At 37.0% G+C, this 14,389-nt stretch overlaps 1 protein-coding gene across 6 annotated transcripts in view; it reads left to right on the top strand.

The window, feature by feature from the left end:
* The window catches only part of tm9sf2 (transmembrane 9 superfamily member 2), a 40,477-nt gene that overhangs the window by 8,072 nt on the left and 18,016 nt on the right, over positions 1-14,389 (top strand). For 4 of the 6 annotated variants that reach the window (XR_006407088.1, XM_044372573.1, XM_044372569.1 and 1 more), the window contains exons 2-8: positions 1,974-2,041; positions 2,818-2,911; positions 5,290-5,417; positions 10,917-11,046; positions 11,773-11,897; positions 12,244-12,355; positions 12,831-12,910. Coding sequence is in view for 5 of the 6 variants with exons in the window: in XM_044372573.1 (XP_044228508.1) it covers positions 1,974-2,041; positions 2,818-2,911; positions 5,290-5,417; positions 10,917-11,046; positions 11,773-11,897; positions 12,244-12,355; positions 12,831-12,910 (737 nt within the window). In the remaining variant the exon portion in view is untranslated. The remainder of the gene's footprint in view (positions 1-1,973; positions 2,042-2,817; positions 2,912-5,289; positions 5,418-10,916; positions 11,047-11,772; positions 11,898-12,243; positions 12,356-12,830; positions 12,911-14,389) is intronic. The other 2 variants (XM_044372574.1, XM_044372571.1) reach the window with 2 other exon arrangements.

Raw genomic sequence — 14,389 nt, 5'->3', positions numbered from 1 at the left:
TGTGTATAGATTCTGAATCATGAATTCATAAAAACAACAGTTTAAACTCTTAGTAATAATTACTACATGAATTTTAAGTTTCATGTAGAAAGTTTAAACTTGCATGAATTTTATTTAAATATTACTTTTTAAATTGTCAATCATTTCTACACATTTATAGCTAGTTTCCGATTCATTTGAATCTTTGTTGTCAGTTATCATGAAAGCATCCAAATGATCATATGACAGTCTGCTCATCAAACCGTGCTCTGTGAACATCAGCGTGGAAAGAAGTTCTGATACATTCGGAAAAGTGTCAGATGGCCAGTTACTGGGTGCTGGTTGGATGAATAAAGTATTTTGAATTGAATTGAACTGAATGATGCCATGGACAACTGCTCCAAACATGGTTGTAAGATACAAATTCAGATGTGCACATTTGACTTTTTCCAAAAAAAAAACCCCTTCTAATACTGCATGATTTTGTTTTCCTCCGTGCCTGCATGGTGCAGGACTTGAATTTATGTGTAATATAAAACACGTCAGAGATCCAGTGAGCATGTATAGTGCCTAGAAAAAGCATTTACCTCTTTGACTCTTTCAAGATGTATTTATTTTATTTTCAAGTAATTGAGTCACTTGTATGCAGGATTTTTCAACAGCAAAAGGAAAAATACTTTTAAGGGTAATTTCACTCAAATTACAAAACAGAACCATATTTAAGCTATGTTGTATCCAGAACATTGGGCCTCATTCACAAACAGTGCGTACGCACAAATTTGTGCTTAAACCGTGCATCCAAACATTTTAAGTACAAATCCAGGATTCATCAATATGTTCTTACCTGACTTTGTTCTTAATCTGTGAACAAATTTAGAACTGCCTTCAACCATGCGTATGTACAAATCATAAACATCCCAAGGTCTTAAAAGATGATATAGTCAATATTTATTCAATGGAAACAGTATATAAGAACCACAATTATTTAAAAAAAAAAATTATTAATTATTTAAAAAAAATAATTGTGCACAGAGAAGCAGAATAACAACAATAATAGTAATGACTAGCAACAACAAACAGCCGCAATAGCCAGAGAACCAATAGGACTGCAAAGTTTTGGGCCAGATCCCAGGGTTTTCTGCAAGATGAGAAAGCACAAAAAACTCTGGGGAAGAAGCTAAGTTAGTAACAAGACTTAATGATAAATGAATGCATGCAGATGGGGAGGAGGAGGAGAAGAGAGGAGCTCAGTGCATCATGGGAAGTCCCCCGGCAGTCTAGACCTATAGCAGCATAACTAGGGGCTGATCCAAGGCGAGCCTGGTCGGCCCTAACTATAAGCTTTATCAAAAAGGAAACTTTTAAGGCTACTCTTAAACATAGAGAGGGTGTCTGCCCCCCGGACCGAATCTGGAAGATGGTTCCACAGGAGAGGAGCTTGATAGCTGAAGGCTCTTCCTCCCATTCTACTTTTAAAGACTGTAGGAACCACAAGTAAGCCTGCATTCTGGGAGTGCAGTGTTCTAGTGGAGTAATAGGGTATTATGAGCTCTTTAAGATAAGATGTTGCCAGACCATTAAGAGCTTTTTAGTTGAGTAGAAGGATTTTAAATTCAATTCTGACAGTTTAGTAGTAGCACAGGGAGGGGTGCTCTACTTTCGCTACATCACGGCCTGTTGTGGACAGAGACGAAACACGATGTGCACCTGGTGCAGCAGTAGAGATTTCTTAAGATCAATTCCACAGATCAACACATTCACCAACTTTTTATTTTGTTATGGACGTAGTGGTGCAACAGGTATGCAGACTGTATTCACAATTGGGCTCCAAAGGGTTGTGCCAATGACGTTTAAAATGACATGTAAAAAAAAGCAACCGATCACTAATAGTATCCAACCACATTAAAATTGTGATCGATTTTAGCAGAAAAAGACTGATTGGAACATTCCTGCTGTCTTCCTAATACATATCTGTCTGCTTTGTTTTGCTCTAGTCAATCATTGAGCTGTTTGTGAACAGGCTGGATTCAGTGGAATCTGTTCTACCTTATGAATACACTGCGTAAGTAACACTGTGGTGTTTCTTTGTTGGATTTTTTTAATTTTATCCCCCTTTGTCTCATTGCTTTAATCTGCACAACCTTTTTCTCTGCTTCTAATTTTTGTTCAAAAGCATTCAAGGATTGTTATTATTGCAGTTTAAAGCTGATGTTGATTTTTATAAACATTCAGCCATTCCATTAAATGCAAAAACTATAACACCACACCACAGTGTTTTCCATCAACCAAAAATAGGAAGATTTTCTTAATCTGTGGAAATTTTAATTTTGAATATATATATATATATATATATATATATATATATATATATATCATGGCATCAGTGGTATCATTACCACTTTAATATAAATTAGTTATAATAAATTATGGTTATGAAAATTATTATCTTTAGTAGGAAAATTCCTACTTATCATACTCAAGTGGCAAAATGATTATTGTAATTAGTATTATTCAATGACAGTTGTTGGATAGGACCTGCTGTGACATCGGAACATCAGAACTGAAATTATCAACATGATTAAACAATGCAGCAGCAGTTGTCTTATTCCATCCAGTGTTAAATTAAAGTGCACTGATTAGGTTGACTGGATGTGCACTTGTAGGTTTGCCACCCTCTGTGGACAAGTGGTTCAGAAAGGATCTTCAACCGTGCTCTAATGTAAGCAGAGAGTCTCTGCTTCTCATCTGATTTCTCTCCATCATCTGGAACATACACATGCTATCTCTCTAACTGGTGTGTCACTGGACACTTTGAACTGTCTCCTCCTTTTTGTGCAGGTTTGACTTTTGCTCAGAGAAAACAATGAAACGTCCATCAGAGAATCTTGGCCAGGTTCTTTTTGGGGAGAGGATCGAACCATCACCATACAAGGTAACATATACAGAAAATTGATGTCATGCTGACATAATGGTTGACCAGTCAAACAAAAGTATAGTTATCTCTCTATGTAAAGCAAGGAATTTCTGTTTGTATGTATATATGTATGTCTGTATGTATGTATGTATGTATGTGAGTTTGTCCTTCGCATATCTTGAGAACTGTTCACCAGATCTACTTCATACCTGGCAGGCGGATTGCTGGGGAAACGAGGAAGTGCAGTGTCGATGTGTGAAGTTGTTTGGATGAGCGGTTCTTGAGAAATATATAAAAAAATACCTCATAAATAACGTTGATTTGCTTCTTCTGCCCGTGGAGTCAACAAACAGAAATACAGAGAGCACTCTGCCATTGCAACCCACGTTGTTGTCAGAGATGGGATTACACCTGTAGTGATGAGAACTACCATAGAGAATGAATTGAAAAAGTTTAGAGAGTCAGGCTCTATTCCCATTCCTCACTTTACATACATACTTATGTATGTTCAAAATAAATGGTAAATGGACTGTACTTGTATAGCGCCTTTCTAGTCTTCCGACCACTCAAAGCACTTTTATACTATGAATCACATTCACCCATTCACACACATTGATGCGCTGAATGGTACAGGGGCTACCATGCAAGGTCCCAACCTGCCCGTCAGAGGAAATCTAATCATTCACACACATTCACACACTGATGGCACAGCCATCAGGAACAATTCAGGGTTAGGTTTCTTGCCCAAGGACACATCGACATGCTTATATTAATAATATATCAATCAAATATATTATATTTAAATATTTTTAAAAAGGTTTATACAGCATAATATCACATATGACAAATCCAATAGACCCAGCATAAAAACGCTTTTAAAGTTGTTTATGAGCCACAATTTTAGTATGTAATATCATTTTATGGGTTGTAAATTTAATTAATTGTCGGGGTTTTTTGTAAAGATGACAGATAGGTTTGATAGTATCAATTTAAAATCTGTGTGGACAATTATTAATAGCTAACTGAATTAATGAATAGATACTAAATAATCTAACTTGGTTTTCATAAAAGAGAAAAGAACACCCAGACATTGGGGTAATTTTGTTTATTTGCAAAATACAAAAATTTCAGTTTTGTCAAAGTGGAAAAAGCTTTCCACAACCTTCAGCTGTTTTATGCACTCAGTGTATATTGTAGTGTTCACACATGTAAAAGTACACATTTCAAGAAAAAAAAAGAAAGAAAGGAAAATAATCAAACTGTGGTTTAGAATAGAGTTGCTGTTGTTCTTCTTCTTCTTCTTTCTTCTTATTCCTCTTCTTTCTTCTTCTTCTTCTTTCTTCTTCTTCACATTGCAAAGTTAAGAATACTGATGACACTTGGGATGAAGAACTTCTTAAATACATTTTTTAGGCACTCTATAGCGCCTCCCGGAGCTCAAAGACATAAACTGGCTGAATAGAGAAAGATTTGCCAACTAATGTACTGGCTATTAGGACAATCCTGGAAAGCTTATTCTTAGATCTACAATTTAATATGGAATTTGAAAAATTCCCATCAGGATAGTGGCATTTCAGCAAAAAGAGATGAATATTTTAGGAGGGAAGAGGGAGAGGAGGACAACGATGACAGAAACTGGCAGATCAATTGTGCAGATCAATTATTGAATGAATTTGTGTGTGTGTGTTATTTTAGCTTTATTTTCTTATTTTCTAATTCACAAATTATCACTCATTTTAAGATTTCTAAGATTTTCTAAGATGTCATTTCTAAGACCATCTTCAGTTACGATGCTTCTAGGAAACACCTCTTTAAGTTTAAGAAGGTTTGTACAATGGATTGGCTGATCATCTTAGATGCTTTTGTGAAACGAGGCCCTGATATTGATCTTCATATTTGAGTCTGGGCTTTAAGTCAAAGAAGAGGGTTCCCAAATATGTTTAGGGCCATATTCAGACCAAATCAGGCAGTGCGGCAAAAATGCCAGTCCTCCCATTCATTTGAATGAGGGTAGTGCATTTCGGCTGTGGGTATTTTGGCAGTAGTGGGACCGCACCAGCCTGCAGCCAGAAAGTTGAGCCAGAGTCAACTTTTGGAGAAAATTTTGACTATAGCATTAGGGTTCCTTTAAGGGGATGATGTGTTTCATTGCACCCCTGTCACGCATCATAACAAGGGGACTAATGGTTAGCCTAAGGTTTAATATATTTTTTATGGGCAAGATAAAGGTTTAAATTTGACATGATTTTTTCAATGTCAAATTGACATTCATTGTTTTGTTGTCATATTTTTACAGTGGAGAATGACACATTGTTGTTATCAGTGATAGAAAACAAACAAAACCCAGTTGTGACAGTGCAAAAGCACACACATGCTGACTGTGTCCTGTTTGTCAGTTTGACTTTAAGAAACCAGCAGTGTGTCAGAGGGTGTGTACCAGAACCTATGACACCAACAACCCATCAGACAAAGCCAAACTGGACTTCCTCAAGAAAGGCATGTTACTCAACTACCAGCATCACTGGTACGTATGATTCACTGACATACATATAGGCTTGCACACACCAAAACACAAGAGTGATGATTGGGTACACACACGACTGAAAGTTTGCACTAGAGGCCCAGATGCACTGAAAGCGTCTGACATGCGTGTTTTGAAGTACACCTATTGTTTTTAATGCCAAAACACACACCAAAAGTGTTATGAGGCACGTCAAATTGTCAAATGGGGACCCAGCGACCTAAGCTGTTTTCTCTGCAGCCGAAAAAGAGAGAGATAGCGCAAGCCAGCTGAGCAGGAGAGAGAGAGAGAGACAGTGCAGTGGTGGTCGAGCAAGGAGAGTGAGTGGTAATGAGAACAAAGCCTCTGAATGAGAGAAATAAAACGTTATATTCTGATTATTTCACAGCAGTCACGTTTTACAGCACAAATAAGCAACCATCAAACAGTCAACAGATGATTTACTGTGTACACGGATGCTCTTAGTTTCAGTTTAATTTTCCTCTTCTGCATTTCTCTTTTTCATTCATTCATTACATCCACCTAATGCAGTGGTTAATACAAAGAACAAAATGAAAAATATGTGTTGGTTTCTGTGATGTTGGCATCTCAAATCTGTTGCTTGCAGTGCGCCATAGGAGTATATTGCTTTTTGTGCGTTTGGGCCTTAAAGCTGCTGTTAGCTGTTATTTTGTTACCTTAAGATTCTGACAGTGTTGTACTGATTTCCTTCATAAACTGGAGGGATCTATGAATGGATCCTAGGGGGGGGGAAACAGGACAATTAAGCAGTATATATAAATGTATTTCTGCCTGCAGGTTGAATCATCATCACTTGCCCTTTTTCATGTGCATTCAAACTCATGTCAAGTCCTCTGATGCATGACATGACTGCATAAAGTTATTTTTCTTCTGCTCAGAACAGTGTCAGCACTACAGGCAACCCAGTCTTACATCCAAATGTGTAATAGCTACATTGGTCCACACCGCTAAATCTTTGATCAGTGAATGTATATGAAGTTTAGTTTGTCAGTTATTACAGAGATTTTTTCAGGCTTTCTATTGTTGCTGTGGTGGTTGCTATGGACGCTGCTATTGCTGAAACCACGTAGTTACATGTTATTAGAATCACTGACCACGTTTACATGCACAAAAAATTCCGGGTTTTGCCCTTATTCCAAAAAAGACAGTATTCCTTCTAACCTGTTTACATGCCTAATGAAAATGACTATTCCACTAATATTCCCGTTTACATGCAGAGGGTTTTCAGGGTTTCGCTCTGCTCCAGTGGGAACAGGAATCAAATCCCTGCAGGCAGTGAAGTAAACCAGTGAGGTGAAAAACATTAGTGAGCTGCTGCCTGATATTTATGAGTGATGTTGATATTACTGATATTATAAATTTATAGTTACAGGGACATCCAGTACCTAAGTTGTCCCATGATGTTTGCTACACTGCTGAGTGTTTTTGGTGCATCACACCAAGTTGTCACTTTCAGTCCATGGCTGCATGTCAGGATAATACCAATCCCCTCCGTCCCTGTCATGGGGAAGGCGCACTCTGTTTTTCCAGCCTGCCCTGAACACCTCTCCACTCTCCTCTCATTCCTCTCCTCTGTCTGCCTTCCTGCTCCAGCATGTGCCATTTTGCTTGCGCAGGGGTAAACAAATAAGATGGCCGTGTGTCGCAAACTGCGGTTATTTGTTATTTTATGGAACTATTTGATGATGTCCTTTCAATAAAAAACATAGATTTTAAAGTGCCCCAGGGATGAATTGAATTTGAAATTTAGAATTTGAAGCTTTGTGATTGGTTGACCGGAGGACCCGTCGCCCAAAGTATTTTCCTCACTGTCACCATGTGAAAGTTTTCTTTTAATGATATCTTTAATATTTCTAAACACAAAAACACACGGAAGTGTCCTTGATAACTCAACAATAGGATAGGTTAATGTTAAGGCCATCAGTTTTAATTAGTTCTCCTTTGATTCTGAGAAAAAAGTTTGTTTTTTGTTTTTTTTACCAGTTTTTGATAGTCATAGGCTAACGGAAGAGCATTGTGTTGTGGGTGGTCTTGGCATGTTCAACTATTGTTTTGGGTTATCTGCCGTTGGTGGGCTACATCCCATTTCAAATTGCCACCAGTCGGCCACAACCAAATTCAAACACCACTCTTTCTGTTAAGAAAAGGCATTTTGCAGCCTGTGTAAAATGTGAAGTTGCTCATAGGGCTGCTTGATTATGGCATAAATCATAATCATGATTATTTTGGTCAATATTGAGATTGCAGTTATTTAACACGATTACTCTTTGACTTTGGAAACATCATGCATTTATTGAACTTTAAAAAAAAAACAAACTTTTTAACAGTGGATTTCCTTGAACTTTAAATATAAATCAACTGAAAAACAAAAATTAAATGTTAAAAAAGGATAAATAAATTATATAAAAATAATAAATACAAATACATTAGACCAACATAATTGAGTTCATATTATTGTAGTGATTGTTGAGATGCATGTTGTGTGGAGAGTGTTCAATACTAAAATGATCATTTGTCATGGTATTTTGAGAAACAAGAGGTTTGACAGAAATCATTGACTTGTATTATCATGTATTGCTGTAATTGGAGTATGGGATTAGAGAAACCTGCTTTCCACAGGTAGATTTTACTCCCTGGAGAACACTGATTTCTCTGCCATGTATACATGTAACCAGGTTTCTAATCAGCTTTTTACAAGTAAGCATTTGCATATAACAGACTGAAGACAGAAAAAGCGTGGCTCTGAGCGGCTGGGTGAAAGGAGAGATCATTACATGGAGCAAAACATCCTCATATCTGAAATAATAGCATCCAAAGTCTGACTGAAACTAAAACAAAGTAGCCTGTAAATTTCTCAATAAGTCGGTTTCCACCGCTGAACATTTGACTGTTTGTTAAATTCAGACACATTCACGCTGTGTGGAAGAGCTCGGCTCTTGTCTGTCTCTCACTGCGCTCCGACGCACGATGCGCTGGATTTACAACACGACAAAACAAGAGTGTATTTGCAAATGGAATGCAGCACAATGATCATTTTAGCTCAATCATCTTGTTTTCATAATCGTTTGAACCCAAAATTGTAATTGAAAATTCAATTAATTGAGCAGCCCTACACGTCAGGCCTTCCTTCAAGCCAGTAGTAATGCCCTAGATTGTCAGCAGTATTAGCAGTAATCTCTGAGGTGACTCGTTTTAGTCACTATTTCCAGTAAAAAAGAAAAAACAGACAAACAAAAGCTTCATTTTATATATGGGCCTTCAAAGTGCTCTCTGAAACTAGGCCTGGAATGGCTTGTTCCCATGAAAATTAAAACTTTGTCATAGAACTAAACCATATATGTTGTTGGAAATGTCTCAACTTGGAGAATATAATGTCAGTATGAAGATTCTATGTGGCTCCTGGTTTGAATGTTTGAAGGCTTATACTTTAGTTAAAGACATGGAACCAACTGTTATAGAGAGCTCTTAACCTCAGCTATTTTGTATAGTAGTATAGTCAAGAACTGGGGTCACTGTCAAATATGGATAAAATATGGTTAAAATTAATTTTCACCCATTTAACAATTATATATTTAAAATCTGACTACACAAATGTGTTTAACATCCCCTTGAACTCTTAAGTGTACTCTCAGTTCAGTATTTACAACATCGAATTCTAGGAAAAACACTAATATTTTTTTAAAAACTACAATTCCCTAGAGCTGCACCATGAATCTTGATACAAATCACACCACAGTTGTAATTCTTCCAGGTTTGCAAAGTAGAGTTGTAAATAGGGTTGTAAATAGATACAGACATGGCCAAAAATATTGGCCACTTTTTTTAAAAAAAGGGTGGCAGGGTACCAATATTTTTTGGGGTATTAAGTTAACTTATTATTATTTCATTATTATTATTATATTATTTAATATAATAAAACAAATGAAAATGGCATGGCCAATAATATTGGAACTCTTAACTTAATATTTTGTAGCACAGCCTTCTTGAGCAAACTGCTGTAGTTCTCTCAGGTTTGATGGCTGCCATCTCCCAACTGCATGTTTCAGGCTCTTTCCACAAATGTTCAATGGGATTCAGATCAGGACACATAGCAGGCCACTTCAGAACGGCCCAACATTTTCTTCTCATCCGCTCTTGGGTGCTTTTTGATGCATGTTTGGGGTCATTATCCTGCTGGAAGACCCATGACCTGCGACTAAGACACAGCTTTCTGACACTGCCCTGCACAGATTCAAGGCACCAAAGCAACCCCAAAACATCACTGAGCCTCCTCCATGTTTCACGGTAGGCATAGTGTTCTTTTCGTTGAAGGCTTAATTTTTTCTTCTGTAAACATAGTGTTGGTGTGATTTACCAAAAAGCTAAATATATCAAATATCTAGTACAACCGAACTAGTAATTACATTGCATTTAGATGATCTATGTTAAGAAAAAGTAAAGATGTTGGTTTATTTCAGATATTTTAGCCAAAACAGGAGGCCCACAACACAGTGCCCTTCCGTGAGCCATGTAATCCAACTAATTACAAATAAATAGCGGATATAATAGTAAATTAAAATTTTGTAGCGTAACCCAAAGCGGACTGTCTTTGTCCTTATAGTAATGGTTGATGAGGCTCATGGGTAATGTAGATCAAAAAATCAATCAATCAATCAAAAACTGACAAAAAAAACTTTTATTTCACAGAATCGAAGGGGAAATAACTAAAACTGATGACCATACCATTAACCAATGGCCATAACATTAACTTATCATATTGTTGAGTTACCAAGGACACTTCTATGTTTTTGCGTTGAGAAATGTTAAAGATATCATTGAAAGAAAACCTTAACATAGTGACAGTGAGGGGGGGTCCTCCAGTCAGCCAATCTCAAAGCTTCAAATTCTGATTTCAAATTCAATTCATCCCTGGGTCTCTCGAAAATTAAGTTTATTTTATTGAAAGATTATCAAACAGTTACATAAAATAACACAAATAAGCCCAGATAACTACACAACGCAAAGACAATGATTCAAACATGAAACTATGTGCTTTCAGCAATAGCAACATCCATAGCAGCCACCATAGCAGTGATAGATCTGTGTAATAACTGACAAAGACTGAAGACTGAACAAAGATTATGAGAGAGAGAGAGAGAGAGAGAGAGAGACAGAGACAGAGACAGAGACAGAGAGACAGATAGACAGAGACAGACAGACTTCTCTGTTCAACTCTAATCTGTGTTAACTTTACTCTGCGCCAATTTTGACTCTGTGTGACATGTGAAATGTGACACGGGGTAGAAGAGATATATGATTACTGACCAACTACATGTAATTTGGGGTTTTAGAGTTGTTATTTTGACTATTTTGACTATTTTAGTGCAACATTTGTGACCTCATCTTTAAGTATTGTGTGGACCAAACTGTGAGTTTAATATGAAGTATGTATATTTGTGAACGTCACAGGCTTTTGTGTTGTGTTTGTGTGTGTATGTGTAGGATTGTGGATAACATGCCGGTCACCTGGTGTTATGATGTTGAAGATGGACAAAAGTTCTGTAATCCTGGTTTCCCTATTGGATGTTACGTCACAGAAGCAGGACGTGCCAAAGATGCCTGTGTGGTCAATGTGAGGGTGTCACACCGACTCAAACAGAAAAAGTTTACCAGCACAAAATTATTTCTCAGTGATAGTTGCTATAGATGCTCCACATTCAATTGGCATTCTTCCTCACTTTCTTTATAAAACAAAGAATTTTATACATTTTTATAATCACACTTTTACAGTATTATATAAATACATTTGTGTATGAATGACTTTGCCTACACAGTAGTTCCAACCTCGTGTTTCCTTACACATATAAGCAGGACTCCCATCGCACAATGAGGTATAGTTCTTAATTCGAAAAAGACAAAATAATATATTAGATCAGCACTCAGTGTTAGCTAGCATCCTGAGTTTGGGTGTCAGGCAGTATCAAGAGGGAAAAATGGAACTGCAAACATCAGGATTTTGAGCTGCACCAAGAATTTCTTTAAAGCCCCTATGCATAGATGTTTTTATGTGTACAGCATCTTTCAAAATATTGTTATGGCATAAGTTTAAAAAAAAAAATAAAAGCCAATTGTGATAGAATTTAGTTTATGTATTGTTTTAAGCCCATTAACGTCTGTGTGTCAGATTTGTTGGCATGTAGAGACAGGGTCAGCATGCAACACAGTGTCTTTTTTTTATACTAGCACTAGTCTCAGTCCCAGAAAGGTGCTTATCTTACACATATCTGTAACTGTTATAACAGTGACATTATTAGCCTGTCTATGATTTGAACTCCTCTGTCTTGGTTTTGTTTTCCAGTCTAACTTTAATGAAAAGGATGCTTTTTACATCTTTAACCATGTGGACATCACCATCCATTACCACATTGTTGAGAATGAACAACTCGGAGCACGATTGGTTGCTGCCAAGATTGAACCCAAAAGGTAATGAATGACAGTTTTAGCTGATATTGAGATATCTAGTCAAAATTTAAATTTAGCCGAATTAATCTTTTCATCAAGTTTGTTGTTTGGGGTATTTTCACATTCGGGCCAATTGTAGAACCCAAACTGTAGAACCTAAAAGAACTCAGGTACTGTCACCTGGTGTCCGCAATACATGTGAAAACCATCCGTTCCAGAGGCTAGTAGAATAGCTTGGTATTGATTTAAGGTTCTGCCTGAATTGTGATCAGACAGAGCCTATTTTGTAGGCAAATTAGACCACTGGTGGACTTTGCTTTGATCTGGAATCTTGTTGCTTTGTGTCCTTCTCTCTTGCTCTGTTCAGCTATGAAAACCCTAATGATGACAGGCCTGACTGCACTGGAGGGCCAAAGTTTCTGAAAAACAAACACACAGGAGTGTTTAAGATCCCATACACCTACTCTGTCAACTTTGTGGTTAGTACACTAGTATCATCTGGGTGTGTTTAATGCTGTCCAAGTTTTGTGAATAGGCTATAAACTGAAAATTTACTGATGCTGAAATTGGGAGAGAGTGGCTTAAAGACTTTGATATGGCAAGAAGAAGAGACTGGTGCAGTGCAAAAATGTCAAATTTCATTTCACCTTTTTTTGTTTGTTTGTTTGTTTGTTTTCTTGTGGACTCTTGACAAAAAGCATTTTTTACTACCTCAAAAATTGCACCACCCAGTTGTCACTGCTAGTGCTCTGTTATTAAACTATCTTTTAGCAGATCATATGTTTCAAACAGATTGTTTTATTGTTAGCTTGTCTATCAATGTAAATATGTGAAATTATTTTTATAATGATTATTCAGCCCTACTCTGAAGAGCAACTTATGCTCATGAAACATTTTAATGTACAAATATGAAGGAAAATAACTGAATAAACACAACTATGTGTGTGTTTGTAGGAAGACAAAAATATTCGCTGGGCATCTAGATGGGACTACATCCTGGAGTCAATGCCTCACACCAATATCCAGTGGTTCAGGTAACACCTAAACATACACACTCACACAACACTGACATTCGTTGATATGGCATTTATTTTGAAGGCTTCTTAGACAAACTAATGTGGCAATTACAATTCATCTGTGACTCCAACGTTTATATTCCAAAAGGAATTATGTTATATATCAAAATGCTATGCAGACATTATCATAAATTTTGGTACATCTCTTCGGTCCGTGATTGGGAAACAGGTTTCTCAAAGCATTTTGAGCCCGACCCATAGGTGGCGCCAAAAATGCCACAAACCCAGTGGACAGAATTTCACCAAAATTCTTGTGCATGTTCCGGGGACGAGTTTTAATCAAAATCTGAAGTGCCATATTGATTAGTGCAAGTGGGCGTGGCCTATCACATATTTGCTCATACCTCAAGATGCCTTTGAGCAGCCCTAATTAACCTCACTGGCGACATCCAGTACTATCTCCTTAACATATACCTCGAGTTTCGTTCAAATTGGATGAAGTGGGGAGGAATGGCAAAACTTTGAGTGCGCAATTATTGAAATGCTGCATGCTTTCTCATGATGAAACAAGTGCGCGATTGGTCTTAGTCCTTCTTTAAATAGAATTAAACTAGCTTTGTGACTTTGCTCATGTTTTTGAAGCCTGAAACCTGTTCATTGCTGCTCTTGGCTTTAGTTTTTGAAGACTGAGCTGCTTTCTTCTGTTGACCACAAAAAAATTTGAACCCGGGGAACGCCGCTTGCAGCTATATTTACAATTAAATTAAATTCAATACAATTCTGTTTATATAGCGCCAAATCACAACAAAAGTCATCTCAGGGCACTTTTCACATAGAGCATAGAGTCTAGACTATACTCTTAAAATATCGAATTATAATCTTACATGTATATTCTTTCCAGTAGTTTGAGTTAGTTGTTTCATGTATGTTTTTGCACATTTGTTCTCAATCAGCTAGGAATATACTGCGTGAGAGTTCATTTTCCAAACCCTAAGTGTAGTGACTACCCATCTATTGTCTAGATTCTCAATGTAGGATTTTTTATATTTAAAGGCAGAACAGTTAGTGGTATATCTCCACAATTTAATTCCATCTCTCTCCATCTTCTATATGGCATTTCTAGCATCCACACCTTAACATTTCTTACTTGTGCTGCTTTATAGTAAGCTTGCAGGTTTGGTAAATCTAGACCACCCATTTCTTTTGGCAGTTTAAGGTATTTCATTTTTATTCTTGGTTTCCTGCCATTCCATGTGATCTTCATTATAATAGAGTTCCGTTGTTTGAACGTATTAGAGACAAGATATATGGGTAGTGGTCTGAAAAGAAATAATTACTGTACTATAATTAAATCAATAATCTTCTCTTGTACTTGGACCCTCCTCAGTGGGGTTGTATATATTTAATAGTGTGATATATTCTCCATCTGTCTTCCCTTCAACAAAAACATATCTGCCCTCTTGTCACATACTGTATTCTCCACCTGAAATGGGATGT

The sequence above is a fragment of the Thunnus albacares genome, chromosome 14 (assembly GCF_914725855.1).
Source record: "Thunnus albacares chromosome 14, fThuAlb1.1, whole genome shotgun sequence".
NCBI classification, from domain to species: domain Eukaryota; kingdom Metazoa; phylum Chordata; class Actinopteri; order Scombriformes; family Scombridae; genus Thunnus; species Thunnus albacares.
The sequence above is the reverse complement of the archived record's forward strand: the minus strand, read 5'-3'. Positions and strand labels throughout refer to the sequence as shown.